The 26,167-nt window shown below is 37.0% G+C and overlaps 2 protein-coding genes across 2 annotated transcripts in view; one reads left to right on the top strand and one right to left on the bottom strand.

Annotated features, from left to right (window-relative positions):
• Window positions 1–7,156, bottom strand: part of LOC134656436 (dystroglycan 1) — a 151,802-nt gene extending 144,646 nt beyond the window's left edge. The window contains exon 1 of the mRNA XM_063511969.1: window positions 6,249–7,156. Within this exon, the coding sequence (XP_063368039.1) occupies window positions 6,249–7,037 (789 nt within the window). The 5' untranslated portion in view covers window positions 7,038–7,156. The remainder of the gene's footprint in view (window positions 1–6,248) is intronic.
• Window positions 1–26,167, top strand: part of LOC134656432 (elongation factor-like GTPase 1) — a 232,131-nt gene that overhangs the window by 153,307 nt on the left and 52,657 nt on the right. The window lies entirely within an intron of this gene.

Here is a 26,167-nt window from a genome sequence, read left to right as displayed (position 1 = left end):
TTTTCATCTTAGAATCCTTGGATATAATCTGATGAATGCAAAGATTCATTAATTTCAATTAAAGCAAGCCTCTTTAAAAGGGTTGTTCTCGATTAAATGGAGCTATTAATATTCTAAAATTCTCGTTTTATATCAACATTTTGATGACAGCCTTTAAATTTGGCTTCTTTAGAATGAAGGTTACATGATGTTATAAAATAAATTAATTAATCATACATTCAAATAGGGGGACTTATTAAATCATAGAAACACTCATAGTCAATTTACTATTCAAACAAACAAATACTTTTATCTATTTGAATGAGCAACTTTCGTATCAACTGACTTGGAAAAACTCGCTTCTTAGGTAGTTTTCTATTGTTACCTAAGAACTTTGTGAACTTACTTAAGTAAATAAAAAAAGCGTTATTGGTAAACGCGCTGCAAGCCTCAATTAGCTATTAATTGTTTGTCTTAATGTGTAATTTTGACTCATGTATTTGTAAGAAATGATTTGATGATGATGAATTGATCATCCAAAAGATATTGGTATATAGTAGAACCATGCATTTTTATTCACTTGTTTGTTTTCAGTTTTTCTGCGATGCGTTTTGTCTCCGGCACTCCAAACGCCTGCTCCCTTTATCACTGTGCAATATTATATCATCATCATCATCTCCTAGCCGTTTTCGGCCACAGCGACTGCTTTCTACTGCTGAGAGCGTCGCTGGTGCGCTCTCAGGTGACTGACGTAACCAATCTTTGCAGCAAATACTCGTATTATATACTACAATCGTCAACGTTAGGCGAAGCGTACTGATTACGAAAATACTGTCATAATATCATAAGGCCACGTACCCCAATATGAAACAAAACTTTGCCAGCCATCATCGTAATTCATTCAGTCATTATGACGTATATAAACCGCTTAAGTAAAGCGTCACGTCGCCTCACGCGACGGATGTTCAAAACTCGCGGCACGAGACGAGATCCCTCTCAATCATTCCACATCTGTTGACGAGATTTATGTTATTACCTGTACCACCGTCATTTGTCGAAAGCCCTTCATTGCGAGATAAACTTGCTTTTTCTTGATGGTGCTTAGGCTTCGAAGCGCGCGACAACTTTTTGCAGCAGTTCAGCATTTCGAAAACGTGCTACTGAAATTATTGATGCTTATGCTTTTTCTTTTTTTCTTTACCAAATGGATTCTGGGCCAGACACTTACGACAACTTGGAATATAATTATTTTATACTAATGACATTACTGTTGACAGTGTATTTACTGATTGGAATAAATAATACGAAAATAGGAATTGATAATGTCTCGCCCACTACTATTATACTAAAATGTAAAAAAAAAACAGAATAAGTAATTAACCTTCAGAAATATACGCTGCATTCGGAGAGACGAATCTTGCAAATTAATCACTATGAGTACAAAATTAAACCAACTACATCGCCTTCCAATGGATCCAACAAAATAAGTGTCACAATCCCCTCTATCCTGAAAATCCAATTTCCTATGAAGCAAGGGTGTGTAATAGAGGTTAACAATGTGCAATCACACAGCGACTGTATGAACCCGTATCTTTCGCTTACAGCCCAATAACTTTTGAACTAAGTGCTTCAAGACCGTATGGAGCGAGATTACAATAGTAAACCAACGTTTAAAGCAGGGGTTTTCAAACGAAGGCGTCCTTGATACAAATATTGTACTCTACTTTTTCTTATTATGTTATTAGTAATTATTCACCTCCTCACATAGCTTTAAAGGCACAGGGGCCCTGTTTAATTTGGGAACTCCGCGCTGGTTTAAAGCCTGTTTACAAATTACGGTAGTTATCGTAAAATGTATCCACTTTCAGCCAGGAGATTAGGGGCCCGATTCGGATTTTGTAATAGATACCTATTAAACATCGCCAAGATACGATAACGATTTGTTTAAGATCTAACCTGTCAAATTTGACATTTCCGCGATTCTGGAGATACTTTTGAACGATTTTCACAAGATATTACTTAGAGATCTAATTCACATCTAATAGATATCTAACACGATCTATCGTAAAAGTGACATTGGTTGCCCGAATCGCGCTGCAAAAGAGAACTAGTTGAAATCTAAACTATAACGTATCTAGAATGGATCTAGTACGTGTCGTCTCTTGTGAATATCTTGAAGTTCGAATACGGCAGAGTACCTATACCTAATGCAGTGTGTAGTGAGTTCAGTAAAATATCATTTTAGTTGTCGCAGGATTTTTGTCTACAGGAGAAGGTTCTATTTAAGTTACAAATTCCATCCATCCTTGCTATAAGCTTAAGGCTTCCTTAAAGCTTAAAGTTACAGGTGTTACTTACAACACAAGAATATGTGCCTTTATGAGAACTAGAAATGTATTTGTTAAGCCATAAGTATCTTTTATTTTTGCCCGCTTCTACTATTGCAGTTGACTGCACAGTACGTTATTTTAAAGACTTATTTTCTTTACTTTATTTGGAATTTTCACTGGCAAGTTTACGCAGTTCTATTTCCATAATATTGAATAACTAGTACCCTACGAGTCCAGGCGAGTTTATTAAGTTATTTACGTCTCGGCGTCCATTTAAGCGAAGATTCGAGATAGAACTCTCGCGCGGAATAAAACACGGTAAGACCATTAAAAAGTTATGATAAAGATTCTATGGAATAGGTACTTTCATATTGCATTTGCATTCCATCATGTTCGTAAATAAACCAATAAGAAGGAGGATATCATTAGCCAGCTCCGACGACGCTCGGTGGCTTTATTTTAGTTTAAACAGAGACTTGGGAGTAATAAACACTGCTAAAACCTGAGCAACACATTTAGTGAGGTTTCGTTTTTATAATGTCAGACTACACCGAGTATAAATATTAGTATTATTATACAAGTAATATACAACCGAGTATTATACAACGTAAATTAAAAATAGAGGTGTAGTTTTACGTGCTTAGCTGTAAGGCCAAACATTTTTACATTTGTAACGGTCTCTAAATTGCATTATGGTTTTAAGTGAAGGTCAAAGCACCATCATTTGTATCTGACATCTCGCCGACTGGCGCCAACTACAAGTCGAACGGGGCACGAGACTCTAGGATACCTACAGACTGTTCATATTAATTATTAGTCTCTGGTTTTAAGCAGCCTGATCTGATATTGCCACTCAGACTAGCGGTAATGAGATCCTGTCACACCATTCGATATTTTCTTACTTCGCTCTAATAACACACATTGCTTGCGCTTTAAAGTAGGGGGAGACCTAGGCAGGTTACAAAAAAGTGCAATTGGCATTGACACAGCGTCTTTGACGACGAATACGAGTATGTAATAAAACTAGTAATGTTTCATAAATGTTATAAATCAGTTGTCCAAAGAAAGCATATGTAGCTAAACTAAAGCTCGTATATTTTGAACTTTGTCAATAACTATTTGTTCATCATTAAACATCTATTCAATTTCATATTGAACGCAGATAGCCACTATTAAATTTAATATTACCTACCTGCTTATATCATTATGCCGGCTATTAAACTGTTGCTGGAGAGGTAAGTTGATGATTAGATGCCGGTAACAAAGATATAACATTAGAATATTTGCTAGCGTATCTGTCTAGCCAAGCCTATTTAAATAAAACAAAACACACTATGCTGACTCGTCGGCTGAATCTGTTTCATAATAAGCGTATTTATATGCAAAGATTGGCAGTAACATTTGCAAGAAAATGTAATGGCTACGATAAGTCACTTTCCAAGACAAAAGTGAGATATTCGGGGGCAGAAGTTATCGTTATTATAACGACCTCAAATCGATAATTGTTATCCGCAAGCAAACGACGAAACTATGAAACTTTCACTTGTTTTGACCAAGTGTGAAATGTCCGATGAAAATCTAACCACTGTGCGAAAATTTGATCAACATTACAAAGGCGAAAAACAATACGGAACTTTCTTTTTATATGACTTCGACCACTTAATCTGTAAAGCCTCAGGGTCCAACCGACGTAATCTCTGTCAAATAGGTAAACAGTCTTCAAAATAATTACTTTTGTGGTATTCAAGTAATACTTACTGTGTTTTGAAAGAGGTAATCACCATATCAAAGTCGTAACATCGGCATAGTACTTTAGAGAGGTGATTTTATGTCTATCCAACAATATTTAAACTATTGTCGTTACAATGTTAAAATTATTGGTATTTCAACTCCCTTACGAAACACTTTCGTCGGTGCAATTTCTGTTTACGGCGAGAACAACCTAGTTCTCGGTACCTACGTAAGGTACTTATGCCCCTTTCTCTTCTAATTCGCAATAGATAGATACTTGGACTTTCTACCTTACTTACTGATTAATTAGGCACGATTAGTAACGATGCGACCTTTTAAAATATTTATTTCACTTCGCGAAAGTGAGATTTATTCGAGATGAACCGCGCTTGGATTCAATTAATGCACTTTAACTAGATTAATTTTTCCCATGATGCTATCACTCTAATTTCACCCAAAGTATTATTTTCAATCATCCACATCTTCAAAGTTCAAAGAATTTATATTGTTATAAATTTTTCAGCCCAAAAAGGAAAAGCTTTCACTATGTTCACAGCGAACTGCAGAAATAATATTAGTCATCTATTTAGTAAACTCGTAGACATGTTATTCCTAAAGATAATTTTAAAGTGGAATTCTTTTGTCCAGATCCTAACATCCTGTAACCAATTAAGTGACAGCCAAGTCAGAGCTCAACAAAAGAACTTTGAAAATGCTCGTTCATTCATTTACCATGATAGATTAACTGCATAAGAGAGAAAGTTTTCCTAAAGAATAGCGTCTTTAACCAAAGTAATTTTGTTGCCGGACAAATTTTTGCGGGCGACTATTTTAGTGACCACAAAGTAACTAATGACAGGAAAGTACCGCGCGATGTGATTAGACATTGTTTTTTCTTATAATCTTTCACAGTATTTGATGAATGGAAAACGATTTATGTAAGAAGTTATTATTATATTTGCTATTGTTCGATAGTTTGTGCTCGATTCCGTCTGTAGGTATTACGGAGGCAACACTTGAACTTTGGTTTTATAGACATTCATTATATTAAGCTAAGCCCTATTTTAGATTTTTTAAAGTTACATTTATTTTATAATTTACTTAATATCATTAATCTGTCATGTGATCATAATGATGGCTACAAGGTGTTGTAATCTTATCCATTCCAGTTCATCTGTTACTCGTAGTGTACAAAAATAAAATGAATTTAGTGTTTATGTAATTCTTTCTTTGCCGAATTTCATTCGGAAAATTTCGTATCTATAACCGCTGTATAATTCTTCATTTTCATAAGAAAAATCATATATAACACAAAGGAATATCTCAGATATTGCTCATCAAGATAATCTATTACATTGTCTGTAGTATAAGCAGTTTGTTCCGACAAGTTCCGCGTCCGGGCTTACAAGCGGAGCTTAATGACTGAAAATGGAAGTTCCTACATGATAATTACTTCGTTTTTTGTTTAACTTGCACCCGAATGTATTCCATTGTTATTTTAATTTTTGTGCAATTATGGATAATGGAATGTTGGCGAAATAGTCGAAGAATGAAGTCCGCATATTTTAGCAATTTAGTTCACTGTTTAAACAGTGTTAGCTAATGTAACGAATAATTACAACTAAACGTTTTAGAAAACTCTACATGAGAAATAGCGTTTCCTAGCAAATAAAACACTATTTGGTTTGAGTTCATTATGTTTACGCGATGACCCGTGGCAGGTGAACGGCATCATTGATTAAACTGTCTTATTCAGAATATCACACAGCGAGCAATTTACGATTAATGCTCTAGGCTACAAATGTCTACAAAGCGTAACATAGCCCTTTTTATTGCAGAGCCTTTTTCTACCATTCCAGGCAACCAGATAGAGCTGCTAAGAAATAAATAATTCATATTAATTTGCACAATTAATGTGGGAAAGCATTTCTGTTGAATGCACGGCAACGTCGGTAACCTTTCTCTAAGGGCTCATTAGGCGATATTTATGTGCTGACTATGAACTGACAGCGGAGGGTGATATCACAGCTCTTCCCCGCAATTTACGCCCGTGTTAGAACATATTTTGCGCAAAGTGCGAACATTATTTACGTTTAGGGCCACGCCGTTAAATCGGCGCTAATGATAGAATTCAGTGCCCGTAAAACTAGGAAAGCTTTGGCTATTAGAGTGTAACTGATTACGAAAAACAACGTTTGAATCACTGACCTCTTTTTTGGTTTGATCGTTGATCTTGACGTTGTTCTGCGCGGGTTTGTCGCGGAGGGGCAGGTAGCCCTCGCGGCTGTCTGCGGAGTCCGAGACGGTGGTCTCCGGCTGCGTGCTGGACTCCACGGTGGCAGTACTCGTCCCAGGATCCGTGGCCCTGGATTCGCTTCCAGTGCTCAAAGTCGACGCAGTATCCTTCGGCCCTTCGGCCGTCGTTCCCGAAGTGTCGTACTCGGAAACTGTCTCCGTACTATCCGTGTCCAACGTCGTCTCTGTATCTTGGACGGTTGGCGTTTCCGTCGTCCGCACGACCGGCCGTATCGTGTAATGCTTCGTCGGCCGATAAGTGGATGGAATAGTCGCGTCTTTGGTCGGAACTGGTGATTCGATTTTAGTGGTTTGAGTTTTGAATTCCACTGTAGTTTCCGGCGCTTTATGGGTTACTTTTTTAGTTTTCGGTTGAATAGTTGCGGTGGAATGGATCGCGGGTGTCGATTTAGTTTTAGTGGTTCTACGTAGGGTCGTTCGTTCTTCGATGGTGGTGGGTTCAACAGTAGTTACTGTTGTTTGTGGGGGTGTGCGGTCAGCGGGTGGGTCTAGCATGGATTGTTTGGGTGTTCGGGAAGGTGGGAAGAAGTAGTCCATGATGGCGGGGGAACGGTTCCTGTTGGTAGGGAGCCATGCCCAGGGGTTGAAGTCGATGAGGCGCGGATGCGGGGGTTCAGCGGCGGCGGGCGCGACAAACGCGGCGAGCACGGCGGACGCGAACAGAACGTTGAGGCGGGCCATCGCGCGTGCGGCCGCGGCGACGATACGAGCGGAACTGCGCCGGCGCCGCTCGCCGGGGCGCGCGAACGCAGCCCTCTACAATACTATACTTACAGTTGTGTAATATGAAATTTCGTATGAATACCACGAAAGCTTTTTTTACAGTTCACTAGATGCTACGATTTTTTTTATTTCAAGTATTTTCAACTGAAATGTGCTTGGATGCGGTCTAATTACATCATCTCCAAAATAGTACCTGCTTTTACTTTGAGAACGAAGTTTTTACTTAACTACATGAAGTTTTTTTTATTCAAATAAGCCTATTTAAAACCAGATTAAAATAAAATAGGTATTAGGACTATTAGGTAGGTTACTAGCTATCTGAATATACGAATACAAGGTGTTAAAAACATCTGAACAGGCACCGAACGCCATGTAGATATTAGTGAGTTATTTGTTCGTTCCGATGGATATGATAACAGGCTATAAAGGCAGTTAATTACATTCAGATAAAAGAACATATCATTCAACCGTTTAAACGATCTGTCGCATTATTTCATTTGCTTTAAAACCTGAAGATATTTATACAGTAATTTAATTTCCTTCCTTTTACGCAGTAATTAAAACCACAGTAACGGTTTCCTTTGAAGGTGATCGAAGTGGGCAGTCTGCAGAATACGCATCGTTTATTTTTTTGCCCCAAAAATTTTGCATGTCGGTCACTAAAGTTGGTTCTTGCTCCAAAAAACAGAAAAAATATCGCGAACTTTATTCAATAAGCGGAGCCTTCCGGATGGACGGCGAATTTGGTCAAGACAACAGTAAACACAACCAACAAAAGGGGCTAAATGTAACAGTTGATTACCGAGAACTAAAGTATCGAGGTAAATATATGACCTAAGTCTTGCAAAAAATATCATAAAATCGTACTTTATTACGTATATACCTTTCTTCTGCATAGTTGTTATGAATCTCGGGGTCGCAATACAGCGGTTTTCTTGACCGTTCAATTTGCTAAGCGAGTTTATGGATGACCGAGTACGTCAGGAGCGTGACTCCAAAGGACTCATGACATGCGCATGTAACACCTCTGGAGTTGCAGGCATCTATAGGCTACAGTGACTGCTTACCATCAGGCGGGCCGTATGCTTGTTGGCCACCGTGGTACGCCATACGTGGTATTAAAAAAACTCGTGTTCTGTAACAGGGAGACCTCGTCATCCATTTGAAGTTTATTTTTATCGCTATCGCTCCAATATCTTTGTTTTTCTAATCCATGACATCGAATCTTTAAATCGGAAGCAAATTTTATTTTATATTTTTTAGATTCTAGAGAAGACTCGAGTCTCAAACAAAAATTTTACAAATGTAATATTTTAACATAGTTACTAAGTATTTTGCCCTATCTCATGGCTGGTACCATGTGAGCTTTGAAAACTCAAATTGAATTTCTACTTTTATGCAAGAAAATTAAGTAAGTTAACTTCTAGATACTGTTACATACTTATTTTTGTTATGCGTGGAGGAACATTAGAGATTATAAAACTAAATCCAGTCCTAACTCAAAAACCAATACAAATCAGCCCCTGTGGTACTTGTACCGCTATCCAATCATAAGCTACGAAATCCGGTGCGTGCCTACACCGATGCACGTCTTTAAAATCGGGCCCAAATCGATAAGTCCCCGAAATGCTACCACAGACCGTGTAATGTACGCGTCTTGATTCTGATCTTCCAAAATCCTTACCGAAAACACCTTATCAACCAGAGTAAGCTGATCTCTAAACGTGTATAGTTTTTAAGATTTTCTGGATCATTGTTCTACTGGCGAGGGCACGTTGGAGGATGTAATGATAGCTCTTATGCGTTCCATTTCGTGCTAAATTTCACTGGTAACCAATAATGGTGTATAAAATACATATTGACAACAACAATGTTACGCCCAGTCCGTTTTGTGTACAGACTGTTGATTCGTTTTTTTAGATATGTGTATTATATTATGGAATTGGATTTTTCTCGTATCAAAAAATCTAAAAAAGTCAAGCGACACTTTCGTTTTACTATCCAAAGAGGAAAATGGGGACTACTTTTGTATAAAGAAGCAGGCGCCCACTATCCTCGTAAAGAGATTAGAAACAAAACGATTGTTACGGGTCTGATATTTTTTAAAACCGTGAAAAAAAAAGTTGTAGACGTAATGCAATAACAGTATCAGTCGACCGTCGGCCGCTGTACTGTAGTCATGTTAGAAGACAGTACCTAGCTATAGGTAAGATTTGCAAAAAAAAAACAATAAAATAGATTTTAGGTCATTATTACGTGGTCAGTAAATACGTCGGAGTAAATAAAAGCTAAACTCGATTGCCAAGCTTATTTGTAAATAATATCTTTTGAGAAAACATGTTTTTCTTATACGAGATAAATCAAGTTTTGACGTAACCGTATAAATTGCTTTGTCTACAAAAATTTCCAGGCTTTCTTGACGTAAAGTTTATCTACTTAAGAGATTTCGCGGAAAGAACGGAGGCGCATAATACCCGCCTACTTGATAATCGGAAACACGTATTATACTAGGTACACGTCTGCTTAAATCACATCTTCATATAGGATCAAAGGTTACAATGCAGCGAAGAAACTGCCGTGCCTGGCGAGTAAAAGAAGATTACGCATGGTGAGATGATAAACATTATTTTTGTTGTAAAAAAAACTAGTTAAATACTTTACTATACCACTACTACACTCCTAATTGTTTTGTATTTCGATCAAATTTACATGGGTCTGTATCTGTACTTGCATTCAGCTTATTTACCGCGATGAAACGTGAGTATACAAAGGTAGTAAATAGATTTCTTTTGCTAATAGAACTCGTAAACATTCACTACAAATTTTATCAGATAAAAGTTATCATGGAAGAAATAACAAGCAAGGAAGAAATTGTTGAAAACAACTACATATCTACTTAGTTGTTGAACTGAACACGCCTTATATCTGGAGCTAAAAAGATTCCATATTTAGTAATGTTTCTCTATCTAGTCTAGGAACATGTCTTTCATCCGTCCGGTAATATATTCTCAGTAAAAGTTTACTTTTTTCTAACATTCACGCACTTCCAAACCGCATGCCGTCGGTCGCCATTATAGCAGATTTCGCGGATCTCTAGTCCTTGCGACTTTCACGTCTCCGTGTCCTTAAGCTATATTGGGATCAGGAGGCACGCGTCGCAATGCATGTGTCCGACTGTCCGACATTGTGGAAATGCGTCCGGTCAGTGGTTTTGTTTACGTTTCTATCTTTTGCAAGTTGGTTTTTGGTGACGTTGATTATTGGTTGGGTTTGATAACAGTACATGCGAGGAGGCGGTTGGATATAAATATTTTGTTTTTGCCAAGTATGTTCAAAGTCAATGGTGCTAACGTGGATGCAAACGGAAAAGCACTAAGATCAAGAGTATACCCACCCAATTATATAGGTATGTATAACTTGTGTGTCTTCACATTACTGCAATTAATATAAAGTTAGAACAGTATAATAACGCTACTAATAATTCTCATAAACGTTTGTCAAATTCAAAACGCCGTTATAATTGTTTTATCCTTTGGATAAGGATTTCGACCTTTCTTTTTTGCTTTGAGAAAAATTAACAGATAGATGTTATATTTATTTATTTATAGAGACATAACCTACCATTACTTAACTGCCCTGCCAAATCACCTACGCTATAAGGACGCAATGCATACGAAAGTATTTTGCCGTGCTTTTGTGTGTTGCGCCTATAAGCTTACTATAAAAGCTGGTGGCTCCTTGGGTACGCGCTTTAAAATGGTATATTTCTAACAGTATCCCACCGCGGTTTCGGTACTCGACTGCACTTTACTGATCAGACCCGCCGCGTCACTGCCATCGCGTTACTCATTACCACCGGAGAAAACGACAAATTCCGTTAGACCAGCGGCGACGGCGACCATAAGTCACCGTACGACGCACTGCTATCTATCAGTACCTTAACTTGTTTACGATCAATTTGCATTCTCTTTTATTAGTATTGGTAAAAAGTAGTGTTGGTCGTTTAACAACTTAATCATTTTATTTCTGCTGTCTTAATAAATGACAATAATTTACTCCGGTATATTATATAGCTGGCAGTCAATAATCGGTAATCGTAAGAGGAATATTGAGTGAGCTTTCCAATAGGTCGATAAATGCCACAAAAATTGAGTTAATGTCCTAAAAAGTTTTTTTGAGTCAATAAATCAAATCATTGATTAAAAGTCCAGATTTTTTTTTGTAGTCACAGAAATCTAAACTAATAACATAAGTGTCCCTACATCGCATTATATCATTTATTTTACGGGTGTCAATACCTATTACCTAAAAGCCTAAAGTCTGCCATACTTACAGATACCTTCAAACGGCTTTTACAAAACGTTTGTTCACTCTTACACATAATAAGTCACATCATAAAGCTTACTTACTATCTAAGTATCTACACTTATCGCCATCAAACAAATATGTAAAACTTCAATATCAAGTATCAATGTACTTATTGACTTCTTTTGTACAAGGCGGGCGCGCCCAGACGGCTCAACTCATTAATCCTACTACAACGCGATACCTTGTACTTTCAGTGTCTAATAATTCAGCGATAAAACACGTTTTCCAACAGATGTAGGAAACATAAAAGGTAAAGGTGCGTTTGATTAAGGCTTGGTTGTTCCAAAACGTCTGTCACCTTTGAAGCGTTCGTGAAATTGTATTGTATGGGAAGTTTCATAATTCACTGCTGAATGACATTTATCAGTCTGCTAATAGTGGTTGGTTCAACTGGCCCTAAAGAGAGCGTCTTCTAGCGCCATGCGAGCGTCATAAATATACCTAATATTGATGACTCTCAAGAATGACGGTGACTAATCGTGACAATTGAATTTTCAGTTAAAAACAACACATCTGTAACCATATACAAAATCAGTAAATCTCATACTCATGAGTGAATCTCGCCTTAAATGCTTTCTCACGTTTGATTAAGTCGACAGGAAACTGCCGGAAAAAGCTTTCGCTTCGCAATTAGCACATAATAAAATAACAGTACTTGTTATACGATTGAAAAGCCTAAGTGAACTAACCGTGAAGTCGGTGCGATTCCTTCAAGTAATCTTAATGCATGTTATAGAACTGTCATTGGAGAATGATTCCCATAAAGCCACAGAGATAGAACTCAGTAGATTAGGCATGGGCTCTTTTTTATTTTTCGAAATAAGCAGTTTAGAGAACATACAGCGGAAAGCATTAGATTAAAAGGTATACAACAATCTTGGCAGGAATGTAGATTAAAAGGAACAAAAATCAGAAGTAGAAACCAGTTTTCACCTTTTTCCTCCCCTAATAACTCAACCCAAGGCGGGTTGAGTTATCAAATTGCAAATTGCTATTTTTTTTTTTATAAAATTCAAGTAACTTAAATTATTAAGGTTATTATATTAACCTGAAGATTTGTGATTCCATTTTTATTACTCCATCACGCAAAAAATTCTATAAAATTTGCTAGATTTTGTCCCGGAATGCAATGGGGTTGTAGTTGAGTAACGGCAATATAAAGACTTCTACGTATACAATATTTTACAAATTAAATCGTCTGTGAGTGTCTTCTCAAAGAAAGTTTTTAGATTGTATCTAAGTAGGTACTTCCCGCAAATTTTGAAAAGCAATATTATGTCGATACAATACAATAGACGTCCTATTGACAAATATGTCTGCTCTAAAGCTAATCTTGTGCCGTAAAACAATGAACGGCTGTATAAATGCCGTTGTTCGTTTTCTCTTCTGATAAGTAGGCTTCTGGTTTTTTATCTGTCTGTACGTTGAAGATAGATTGTAGGTAGTCACCTACAATAATATCTTGCACAACTCGCGAAAATATCTGAAAAAATTTTACGCCTTGCGCGCCTTGTTGTTTGTACACATTAAATAAAATTATACATATAACATACAGTGGTCACTCATAAGTATATATTTAGTATTTACGTAAGACCTGCATAAGTTATATTCACCACTGAAACATTTTTGTATTTTTATTACTAACACCAACATAAAACATAAACAATAGGTACGTTCGGAGCATCATGGTAAAAGCGACAACAATTTCTGCCCCATTTGACATGCGGGGAAAATGTAGTAACCCACTCCATTACTAACAAAAAAACATTTTATTAAATTAAGCTACATTCAGAACAGACAAACATAACCTTTCTAGGCAAAACAAATGTCGCGTATCGCATCGCATTTTTATCACAAATTGAAAAAGAACCGTACATTGTACCGAAATCGTGAACATTATGGGACCGCCTGCGCCGCTGGGCCGGCGGCATTCATGCCTGTTCAGTTCAGTTCAACCAAATATTCAGCTTTATTAAATTTCCGTTACATCTTGTCCCCGCAGTGTTGTCAGATCAAATTGAGATATTCGAAAATCTGTGGTTATTATTAGATAAAAAATAGTTTTGCCTGGAATTAGGTTCTTATAATATTAAATATTTATTTTCCACGATCTAGGAGAGGTTTTCACGAAAACGGTGGTTATTAGACCTACATTTCTGCAGCGCCGTGTATTTTCACGGGAACGGCGCCGGGCCCTATCTACTCTTTCAATCTGAAGCAAACAGTACCGAAGTCTTATTATGATTAATCCGTTATCATCGCGATGTTTTTCATCACCAAAAGGTAAAAACTGGTAAATACCAAGTAATATTTCGTAATTAGTTAAGTCAATTGCGCTTTATATTTATTTACTGTTCCAATTATTATTGGTGAGCAATAAATAATATTTGTATTGCATTGTATTGTTCCAAGAAACTCATTAGTACGAGAAAGGGTTCCACCTCTTGATCTATAAGTTTGCAGATTTTTCAGTGGATCTGGCAACATTCCCGCAAAAGGTACCATCCGAAACGTGAATTCGCGTTGAATCAGCGAGCAATTGCTCTCATGGATGGAACGGGTGCCGGGAACTAAAGGGCCGTGAAATTCCGATTCGGTGAACAGGTTGCCCTTCTGTGATTATCAATTTATCACAATACGGTATTTACCGTGAGACATTTGGGCAGCCATGGTCAGCACCGAGTTAAACTTATTTACAAAAGGAGGTCGTTTAAAGTATATATAGGTGTTACTTGCGACGGAAAACCGATTTTCTCGAGACCGCAATCAAATTAAGTTTTTTGTCAATAATTTCATTCTTGATACAAGCTTTTACTGCTGATTTAGGTAGGTAATTTGTATAGGGGTTTGAATGTCCGGTGGAAAATGATTATATATCGTAAATACGCCTATACGCCTTTATCACATTTGCTTCATTATTTTGATTAGCCCGTGGAGCGTCCTAACAAGACACGTGTGCTAGTAACTAGTATAGGAGTTCCATACTACGGTAATTCTGGGGCGCTCCAGGGGTTAGAGCTAATCGTAAATAACCGGTATGTAAATACCATAAACGCCTAACTACTAAGTTATTAGCAATTATATAATACTCGTAAGTATTTAATCATATAATTATTAATAATATAACCTGCTTCGCAGACAGGGTCACTATCAGTACTGACTAGAAAGAAATATCTAACTAGATTTGTTTAGTAGGTATGTTAATTACTATGATTTCCAATGTCCTAGAAAGCTGAAATTTGGTTTGGAGCGTAGGATTTACTTTAAAAGTTTACAGAAAAAGCTAGTGACTCTCGCCCGCCAATTTTACATGAAATGTTTTTGGTGGGATAAATATTTTTCACTACTTACAATAGAAGTACTACATAACATTGCATGACTGGTATAATAAATGTGCTAATACAGATTTCTTGGAACCAAATTAGTTAGCAATCACGGCTTAGTACGTGTACCTATCTCTAATAAGTGCATTAAACCCTATAAGGCCTTGTAACTGAAGCGCCATATGCGTCAACCGGCCACAGCAGCGGCAACCAACAGATAAAAATACAGCTTTGACAGGATGACAGTCAACTGTTTTTTTAGAATATAGGAGGGAAACGAGCAGACGAATCGCCTGATGATAAGAAATTACGGTCGCCCATGGACACCTACTGCCCCAGAGGGGTTGCAAGTGCGTTGCCAGCCTTTAAGATAGTTACGCTCTTTTGTTAGGGTTCCGTACCCAAAGGGTAAAAAACGGGACCCTATTACTAAGACTTCGCTGTCCGTCCGTCCGTCCGTCTGTCACCAGGCTGTATCTCATGAACCGCGATAGCTAGACAGTTGAAATTTTCACAAATGATGTATCTCTGTTGCCGCTATAACAACAAATACTAAAAATTAAATAAAATAAATATTTAAGGGGGGCTCCCATACAACAAACATGATTTTTTTGCTCTATTTTTTGTTGATGGTGCGGAACTCTCCGTGCGCGAGTCCGACTCGCACTTGGCCGGTTTTTTGAAGGTCGTATCGGTCCGAAAGTACCGCGATCGACATTATTTCATCCCATAGCGATTAGATGTGCGAGGCAGAAAGTTTCTGGAGAAACTCATAAGTAGTATAGGGCTGCCAACCATGTGGTGAAGATGGAAATTTTGTCGCGTAAAACGATGGCCAAAAGAAGAGGCAAGGAAGTAATACGAACAATTCCTCTGAGCTCATAGCCGTTGCCCGACGCGTTGGGTGGTCATCTGCGACAATTCAACTGCGACAATCTCGACAATGTGAAACGATAGCGACTATACTAAAGCTAAGCTGACAGGTTCACTAAACTTGTCCTATCTGTAGCTTAGATTTGAATATTAAATAAAAATGAGCATAAAAATGCTTTTAGCCCTGATACTGAATTATTTTACGGGTTCGAGATTAGATAGGTAATCCATAGGTAATGGATTATTAATAGAGATAATTAGGACAGTATAACTTTCAAAAAACAAGAGAGTTTTACGAGGTATCTTTATGAAAGCTAGTAGCATGGTATTGTATTGCCACACTATGTGAAAAGTAGAAATTCAACTGTGACTTACCTACCTACCAGTGGCGGCGCGTCCATTAAAGCCGACTCTCCCACCGGCTTGCCTGTTTTTGGATGTTTGAGCAGAGCCCCTATGGATATGTTTGACGCGCCGCCACTGCTACCTACTCTGCTCAATCATCCAAAAACAGACAACCACACAGACAACCTATGGAACGAATTCATTAGAAGTTGAATTAGAAATGGCTAATGCACAATATTTGCAACGTCACAATATATGAAAAATTGAATATCCTGACAAAAATCCGGACATGACCGAAAAAATCCTGACATTTCCAGGACGGTCTTTCTTCCGATAAACCAGGAGATCGAAAAATATAAAAGAAGCATTCGCTTTTATACTATCATCCGCGATTTACCGTTAGGTCCCATTAACCATGATAATATATAAACACTCCTCGTGTGCCAATTACCCGTTAATTGGAAAATGTACACCATATGCAATGCACTACAGCATAACCTTCCCTTTCGTCTGCGAACTCTAAACTTACAGCTATATTTTAATGGTTAGTTTAAGTTTCAAAAAAATCTTGACACTCGGCAAGTCCCAATCTTCATATAACACTTTAAACTCTCGCGTTTTGTACACATATTTAATTACACAAACGGGTCTACCGCGATATAGTTTCATTGTTTTAAGGTAAAAACAATGAAACTATATCGCGGTAGACCCGTTTGTGTAATAAATATGTCCGCCAATCTTGACAAAGAACCAAAAATCCAGACATGTCAAGAGAAATCCTGATAAATCCTGAGAAATCCTAGTCTGATGAGAATTACAGTCCGATAATCAATCGGTCAACCTGAATGTCTTTCTCTAACGTTGAATGCTGATCGTTGAAGAGTAGATATTGGAGTATGGGCAAGCTCAATTGTACTGACAACGATCTAGATCAGAGGTTCCCAACCGTTGGTCCGTGAGAGTCTCGGCATCAGGAAGGGAATATAACAACTAAGGTAAGTGTGGCTGCGCGATAAGTGTGGCCGGTGTTCGCATTGGGGCCTATGTACACTTGATTAGTGTTTGTTACGAGTTCATACATTTGCTACTTGGGTTTAATGAAAAATTTATGAATTAGCACTAAACACTAATCAATGTGTAAACAGACCCGGTATGAAAGCTAGTTAATTACAGTTACCTGGGAGCCACACTAACTCGTATTGACCTTATTCATTTTTTAATCCTTATTCGAAAATCTTCAGCTCATCCAAAAAGCAGAAAATACCTACACATGAAAACTATGAGGATTATTTTTCTTTTTAGACTGAAATCCATATTTATATAACAAATTAGGTACCACATTATTAAATTGTACAACGGAACTTAATCGCGTATCTAAGTTTAAGTTTTAGGTTTACGGTTAATATTTACGGTTAGAAGATGTTGATGTCAACTTTAGCCAGTCTTCTTCCAGACTACGGGGACAACGTCGTCCTCAAAACGTCGGAGGTAAATCTTAAAACTTAGATACGCGATTAAGTCCCGTTGTACAATTTAATAATGTGTAAAAATCATGAAAGTTTAAATCAGTGTTAAATTAGGTAGGTATAACTTAGGGAATTACCTACATTTGATTTTTAAAATAATTTATTAATGATTGTGCAAATAATTCCATTGGTACCTATAATAAAAAAACTTCTATCGAGATTGTCGAGTCGAGTCGAGAGTAAAATTTTTGCAGAAAACAAAGGTTGCGAACCGCTTTTCCAGATTTACTTTATCTATTACTAAAGATATTGTTGTGGCCATTGAATGGGGCGACATTTGCAATTTATTTCCCATTCGTCGCGTTCAATTGGAGACGGATCTGACTGATTTACTTACATCAAAGTTCTGCCGCAAACGTTCCGTCATAGATTATTTAGATCAGCGGACGGCAACCTGCGGCCCGTGAACCTGTCACTAGCGGCCCGCGAGCCTCCCTCGCTATTTTGTATGTAATATTGACAAACGGCAATGTCTGATAAAGTCATAAATATTAACAAAGTACGGCCCGCGTCAACTTCGTTAACTACTATGTGGCCCTTGGCTGCTAAAAGGTTGCCGACCGCTGACTTAGATGATGAAATTCAAAAAATATATTTTTATCAAACAACTAATGTCTAAAGAGTCGGCTGAGTGTTACGTCAAGTATGGAGCTGATAGGGGTAAGATCAATGTGGCTAATTCCGTCCACGAGCGTAACATATTTCTTTAATTTTGATTGCTGAAACTAAAAACAATCGCGGCTTTGTCGATGAATTTATTAATTTTGTTCGTTGTTCGAGAAAAACGCTAATGTACGGAATAGTCCCTATGACGGAATTATCCACATTTACCTTATGTATGTATTTTTACTGCCAAGTTTGTGCAAAATTAGCGTGATCAGAGTATTCAGAGTTTAGATAAACCTGGTCACCATGCTCTAACATAGGTATACTTAGAACTCCACTCAACACAACATGTGTCGTCTGGGTGCCCAAAGTTTTACTTATTATTTTAACTACTTATTTCACGTACGGGAGTGGCATATTTACTACATTATTATGTAATCTATTTAGAACTCCACTCAACACAACATGTGTCGTCTGGGTGCCCAAAGTTTTACTTATTATTTTAACTACTTATTTCACGTACGGGAGTGGCATATTTACTACATTATTATGTAATCTATGTCAATACAGTCCCTCCAATTGGAATGATAGTCGCACGGGCGTTCGTGATTCGGTACTTAAGTGCATATAGTATGCCTATACTGTTATCTTTACCATAGAATGCATGGAAACTGGGAGCTTCCTGTAGTGACTTGTACTTTTTAACATATGCACAACTAAATTATCTTGGCCTCTCACACTTTCGCAGGTGTATGTGTTTGTAGGCTAGCTAGGCTGGTCGGCCAGTAGGTCCATTCTCGTTATAATCAATATGATCGCGGTGAATAACTGAACATAATGACCCGTCGCTTGGCACCTATAGCATAATGGTGCGAACACACTGAACAAGTGAACACTCTTACTGCGGGCGATTTCGACTTGTTTTTAGGAGAGCTCGTAATATGCCGAATATATTTTCATTTAACTTTCCGGAATCTTTCAAAATTCGACCAAACAAAAACCTTCTGAATTTTTTTATACTGAAACTCGTCATCTGGTAAAGTGTTAATGTTGTATAAGATTGCGAACAAAGTCGCGGGTAAAAGCAAATTTTATGGAAAAAGACGAGATATATTATCATTTATCACTGTGACCTGTTACATTTTGTATTCATTATATAACCATTTCACAAATAGCGATTTTAATTTAAATTAATCAATAGCGACTGTGTCACAAAAATTGCAGAGTCGAATAGCGTCTCTAGAGTGATGTCATTATAAGCAAGTTGATTGCGGCTTAATGATAAGCCTTATATCTGCGACACACAATGACAGCTTGATCGAAGAAAGATTGCGTTCTGCAAAATAGCATGTTTCACTAGGTCCTCATCAGATAACTGTCATGTGAAAGTTTACAAAAATTTGTTGTTATCATACAAAGTAAGTAGATAAGTAGCTACTTGTTTTTCACCATACCAGGTCTTAAAGATTCTCTTTATTCTTCAATAACAAAGTAATTTATTTGGTGCAAAGATACAAGTAGGTAAATCTAAATACTGAGCCACATCTTTACCATAAAACTTACCAAATCTCATATTTGTAATAAAAATATCGTTTATTTCAGGCTTAAAGGCCATAATAAATACAGTGAGACAAACACAATAAAATTATACACTCATTTTAAAGAATTTATATTGCTTATGAAATTAAATTTTATGAATAAAGAAGAAATACTTCACCATCTGTTTGTAAATTCTTAACGAGATTTTCAACTCATCTGGGGGCACGGTAGTGCCCCCGCCAAGACAAGCAAAGCGAAGCGCAAGGGCACTACCTACCTTTTCTCGAAGCGCTGCGTCGTTTTTTTGAACCCTCATAACTTGGGTTTGGATTATACCAGTCTCCACTCCACTCCAAGAACTATTGTATTATAAAAAATAATGAATAGTGAATACATTTTTCACCTTACGTCCATGTGACAGTAGCGAAACGGTCAAGCCACATATTTTGACTAAGGTGTAGTTTGTGAAGTTAGGGCTTGTAGAGTTAGAAGCTTGGCTCTACAAGAGATCTGATAACTTTTTGTCAGTGCGAGCCTTATGGTTTCGTCTTGGCAACATTTTACATGAAAATGTTTTTGGTGGGATTATACTTTTTTCATATCAGCAATTAACGAAGCTGCTGCTGGTTTAAGATTCGAACCTTTTTTCTGCTCAATCAGAATCGTTATAGTTGTTATTTAAATACCTAATATCTGGGAGACCGAGCTTTGATCGGAAAACATTTATAAAAACTCAAAAATGCGCGTTTTCCCAGAGATAAGACCTAGCTAGATCGATTTTTCGCCCCCGAAAACCCCCATATAGCAAATTTCATTGAAATCCTTAGAGCCGTTTCCGAGATCCCCGAAATATATATATATAAATAAACATATAAATAAATAAGCAAGAATTCGTTTAAAGGTATTAGATAGATAGATATTTCTATGATTGTGTTTCCCACAATTTGGATACATTCAAAAATTATATTCCCGCTCTATTCATCTGCTTCGATCTACCCTATGGGCAAATTTGCATTTGCGAGTTGCGTAGGCGCAGCCAGTGGCGCTGGAAATTGATTGAGCGCTTGTAATTACGCTTAGCGGAACGCGGACGTTCGCTCGTGGGACTATTCAAACAGTAAGAATGTTTATATCGTTGTGTTTGTCTCATAAATGAAGTTCGTGTAATGGTGGGTTATACACCCAACTGCAAAAGTATCTTATACCTTTAAACGAGCAATTCTTGTATATATATTTATTTATATTTTTCGGGGATCTCGGAAAAGGCTCTAAAGGACGTCGACGAAATTTGCTATATGGGGGTTTTCGGGGGCGGAAAATCGATCTAGCTAGGTCTTATCTGTGAGTAAACGCGCAGTTTTGAGTTTTTATATATTTTCCGAATGAAGCTCGATCTCCTATATTATGTATTTATCCACTTTATGAATGAATGCCATTCATATAGTGGGTATGCATTTTTGCAGCTCGCTGTATATAGAACTCGATTCTCAGCTTAGCTTAACACGAGCAAGGTCCAGAGCCCGTACCATGAGTCACTGACAGCGTCAAAACTGACATTTACGCTATCGAGAACGTAATTTACTTTCTATACATCTCGTTTGCACTAATATGCGAGTACGAGCGAGATGTATAGAAAGTAAATTACGTTCTCGACGGCGTTTATGTCAGTGACAAACTGATGGTAGCCGTACAGCTTAGCTTAGTCAACAGCATTATTCACCGAATCACCGTGCTAGTACTGGTGCTAGTACGTAACATAGACACATACAACAAGTTTATTTAAATTACTAGCTTATAAAGACCTTCTTTTTTTTAGTCATCTCGAGAAAGGGATTCGAGTTACATAAGGGTATTTAGTCTGTAAAAAGTTTAAAAGAACTCTCAAGTTTCGACATAATATCTGAAAAACTGGTTGAGTTCTGAAGTTGAAGTCTAAAGATTATCTAAAGTTACTAACCCAACACTGAATGTAGGGTTACTAATAACACTCAACCCATCATCGTGGCCTGTGGTGTCAAGTAATCATACTCCTGACATCTCCATTCAGCGGTACCTATTATAATAGTTTGAGCCACGTAACGAAGACCGCTTTTGTACTTAAATGGCAAGAGGGCAGTTCGCTTCGCTATAATGCTGAGCACAGTCTGTTTAAAACAGATGAAGCATCTAATGTAGTGGACTTTTCAATTTATTTTAATTATCTTTCGCATTTTATTGATAATTTAAATAACAATGAGTAATAGATGAGATAGGAAGTGAGTTAAATTAAACAAAATAATGAAATACATATAAAACGCCTCACCAAAGTTACCCGCTTCTTATGTATATGGTGCGCAGGATGCTGGTGGCAATGTCCCTTCGCACCGCCAGGCATAATCGTTGGGCAAAGGAGCCCGCCCTGTGGCCCCTGAGACACCAACACTTCTTTTATATATGCCAATTTTTTGTGTCGATCGACCATGGATTTGATAGTGTTTGTGTTACACTAATTAAGTTCCTAAACTGGCAAAATCATTAACAGGGTATTATGTATAGCTTAGTTATTTTAGTAAAATAGTAGTCAAGTTTTATATCTATATTTTATACATATACGACCACCATCAGTATCGCAAGGAATAAACCTGGATTAAAGTGGCAGTTAAACTTTAAGGCGGCCATATATTAACGATGTAGGTATACGATGCCGGCTTGCATTTCTCCCATACACCGTATATTTAGCTATAAAGGCGTAACAAGGAAACCGCAAGCTTCCGCGTTCATTCACATTCGGAAGAATTCTACAATTCCTACATACGCAGGAGGATTCGTTAGCGTTCAAGTTGCGATGCCGGCGATGCCGCAGGTAGATAAGACTCTTAAAATGTGCATTTGCTGACCTCGGATCTGAATTGTAATATACGTAATGTAACTAAAAAATATATGTAACAAAATGAAATCAAATTAAGCTTGGCTTGGATCTAAATTTTTAAAAAATGCCTTCGTGAGCGCCACTGAATTTAGAAGTTTTTAACGCGAGTTCTGGAGTTGGCAGTTTGGAGATATATAGGTAAGTACCTACTTGTTGGTTGTGGTCAAAATAAACCAAAGTAAAATCAAGCAATAGAGCAACGTAAAAGTGCCTTCGGCTCTTCAATTATGTAGTAGAATTCACATGGATGAGAACGTCAACAACATTGCATCTGTAAGCATTGTTGCCAACATGATTTTTTTTGAGTTTCTTTCTAGGCAATTTCAAAGTTTAATAGGGACATTAGGGACCATATATTTTTATACAATATACTTTTAGGTGCTAGAAAAATATTCCAGTTGATATTTTCAATTGCTGAAATCTACAAACAACAAGTTGTGTAATTCCATCAGACGTTGTACGATCGGCTTTTAGCTGCCCCAGCCTCGACCAAATAGATTCCCGGGTGGTCGCCCCCGAGATGGGAAGACGCGGTATCCTGTGTTCACAAACACAATTACTTGTTTTATTTAGCCTTGGCTTTCGTGTTGTCGAAGTAAGCGGTTTTGGTTTAATCAGAAGTGGGACAGTTCAGAGATGTAAAAAAAGGATTAACTTTTGGTCTGTGTATGATAAAGATACAGACCGAATTTTTAGTAATATTTTTGCAATTTTTCGAGTTTTATCCTACAGTACAACCGAGATTTGAACCCACGATTTTTAAACACCACAGTAAAAGTTAGTGAATAGTTAAGAAAATATCTAAGTACGTTCTTTATGTTCGGTTGTCAGGCGCGAAGTATATTGAGACGTCAAAAGATGCTATTTTATGGTCAGTTTTGTTTTGTGATATAACGGCATTCACTACCATGCCACAATGTTAGCGATGTGATGAGTTATAATATTGAATAAGTTTTTGGAAAAAAAAAACATTTTTGGTACAAGCCTTTATCGCTGACTGTACTTTTTTTATCCACAGACAACTAATACTCATCGAGACAATTCTAAAAACCCCAAACACAATTAGGTTCCGTTGTTTTCCTGTCTCCATCATCAGATCAGCTCCATGGTACCATAATATTGCATTGTCACCCGACTTACACACGTATGCAAATTTTCAGCTGCGTCGGAAACCGGGAAGTGGGTGAAATTTAACCTGCAAGATTTGATTACAGACAACGGGACAGGTGAAAGTAAATAAAAGCTTGTAATAAAAGCTTGTAAAAACACATTCTCGTGTCTTTCTTAATAATATTATCTTTATGTAAAAACACGTACTAGTTAATTGATTTTTTTAGACTGTTCACCTAAACTGAAATAATAAATCTGAAAAAGTTGCTCAAAATCTTCCTTACTACTATCAAATAATTATTATTTCCTGCAAATTATTAGCCTCAACGCCTTTTAATGGTGATTTAGGTCTACTCCTTGTGGCTTTATAACACGATCATAAGATCATAATATTTATAATTCATAGTACATAACACAAGCCACTGCACTGGATGCCTTTGAGATAGACATAGACCTAAACGCTAACCAAGACAAAGTCCTAACGATACCAGACGAAATTCAGCTTTATCTCAAACAAATAACGTTTACTTTACTCTGTTCGGTGTAGACGTAACTAAGTCACAATCATTGTCGAATCACGAATTATTGAAATGATGTTAGTAGTAGAGACAAATATACATTAAAGACTGTCAATCTATACACTAAGTCGCGCACTTCATTAAGAGCGATATTGTCGTTTACCTTTCAGTTTCACGTTGGATCATATCCGATATCTATTTCAACTCTAGAAACTTCTTATATGGGGTAATGTTGTTAAGCCCTATGAAAAAAACTTGGGGCGTATTCATGCCTAAATTCAATTTCATGTAGGCGCAGCCCAAAGCGAGCCGTTATGTAACGGAAGCGAAAGAGGTATGTCAGGATCGTAGCAAGTGGAAATCCGTGGTCTCTGCCTACCCCTCCGGGAAAAAGGCGTGATTATATGTATGTATGTAAACAATAAACCAATTTGCCAATTTTTTTTTGTTGGGTTAATTTTGTATAAGGTACCCTACACTTCTTTTAAATTTGGGATTATTTATGTGATATCTCAGTATCCCGAGATCCTTCGATATTAATAGGAGAAGAAGTGTCCCAAAATTTTCATAAATTTTTCATTCCTTCTATTCCGTTACCGTAGAACAAGGTCTTTGAAAATTTGAAACGAAAACATTTCTTGGGACACATTTTTTTCAAGAGCTCGTGATTCGAGTAGAAGTAACATAAAAATTTCCAAATTTTTTAATAAAAATATAGAATACAACTTTAAATGCCCCAGATATGAAATCAGGTGACACCCCGTAGGAGGTTTTCTAGAGAGATTGTCCATTTGGTTTTTATTTACATATCTCTGATAGTAGCATTACAATTTAATTCAGTAAGTCGTGTTGCCCTAGCTAACCGTACCGATTGTTATGGACTATTGGGGCCTAGCCTAGGTATTTAGCCTAGTATTCTGTGCACTTACTGAACTTAGATAATACTTATTCGCTTTAAGCAGTTAAACAGCTTGACAGTTACAGTTTGACCATTTGAGACCTAAAAATAAAGCTTTTTTGTTTTCAATATTTTAAGCACGACCATTGTATTGAATTATATATATAATTACATTAAAAAAAAACATCATTTTCATACGTGGAGTACAGGAAACGCCTGTAGTTTTTCTATTAGCAATTGTAATTAACTGGCATTTGTACCTAGGTCTTGTGTTTTTCACGTTGGTGTATTAATTAATTGCCAATTTACAAAAGCACAAATATAACAATCTGTTATAAGAAAGTAAGATTTTGTTTAGGGCTGCGTCTGTAAATAATTTGATCAGTTCGTTGATAATGCGTGGTCAAATCCTCACTTAGTGAACTTACTCGAAAACGAGCAACACTTTACGTACGGAAAAAACTAACCATTTAGTCCATTTCAACTCATAATAAACTGTAATAAATAAATCCGATTTCCGCTAGCACAATAATCTCCATGATAAAAAGTATCCGTTACATCTTTTTGATGTTTGCGCAATGTTTGGGCACGACAATATTACGACCGACTTTGACAAACAATTCTTTCTTAGCTCTTCGCAGCAGGAGAGACTGTCAATACTGTCAACACAAAATAGTGTTTTCCGTGAGCAAGTTACTTAAAAAAAAGTAAATCACTATAAGCAATATCCGAAGAGATCCCTCTATTACTCCAGGAGGGATAGGATTATGCTCAAATGCTTACCTTTATCCAATGATTTAAAAAACGCGATGACAATGGACCATATGTACCGAGAAATCTAGAAATTAACAAACATTAATAAGCAATAAACGATCGATGTTGATACTTTAGTTTGACTTGAACTTAAAAATGGAAGCTAGATTTGTCAGCATAAATTAGCTTATCCATTTTGGTGAGCTTTTAATGATTTTATGGTTACCTATATGGTTTTATGATGAATACTCGTAAAAGTGCCTTGAAGTATAATGATTAATGAGTGGAAATATTTTATTTATTGGGAATTGTCTCAAGTTA

Source organism: Cydia amplana, chromosome 18, assembly GCF_948474715.1.
Source record: "Cydia amplana chromosome 18, ilCydAmpl1.1, whole genome shotgun sequence".
Taxonomy (NCBI): Eukaryota; Metazoa; Arthropoda; class Insecta; order Lepidoptera; family Tortricidae; genus Cydia; species Cydia amplana.
Note: the sequence above shows the minus strand (reverse complement) of the source record. Positions and strands in the feature narration are given on the sequence as shown.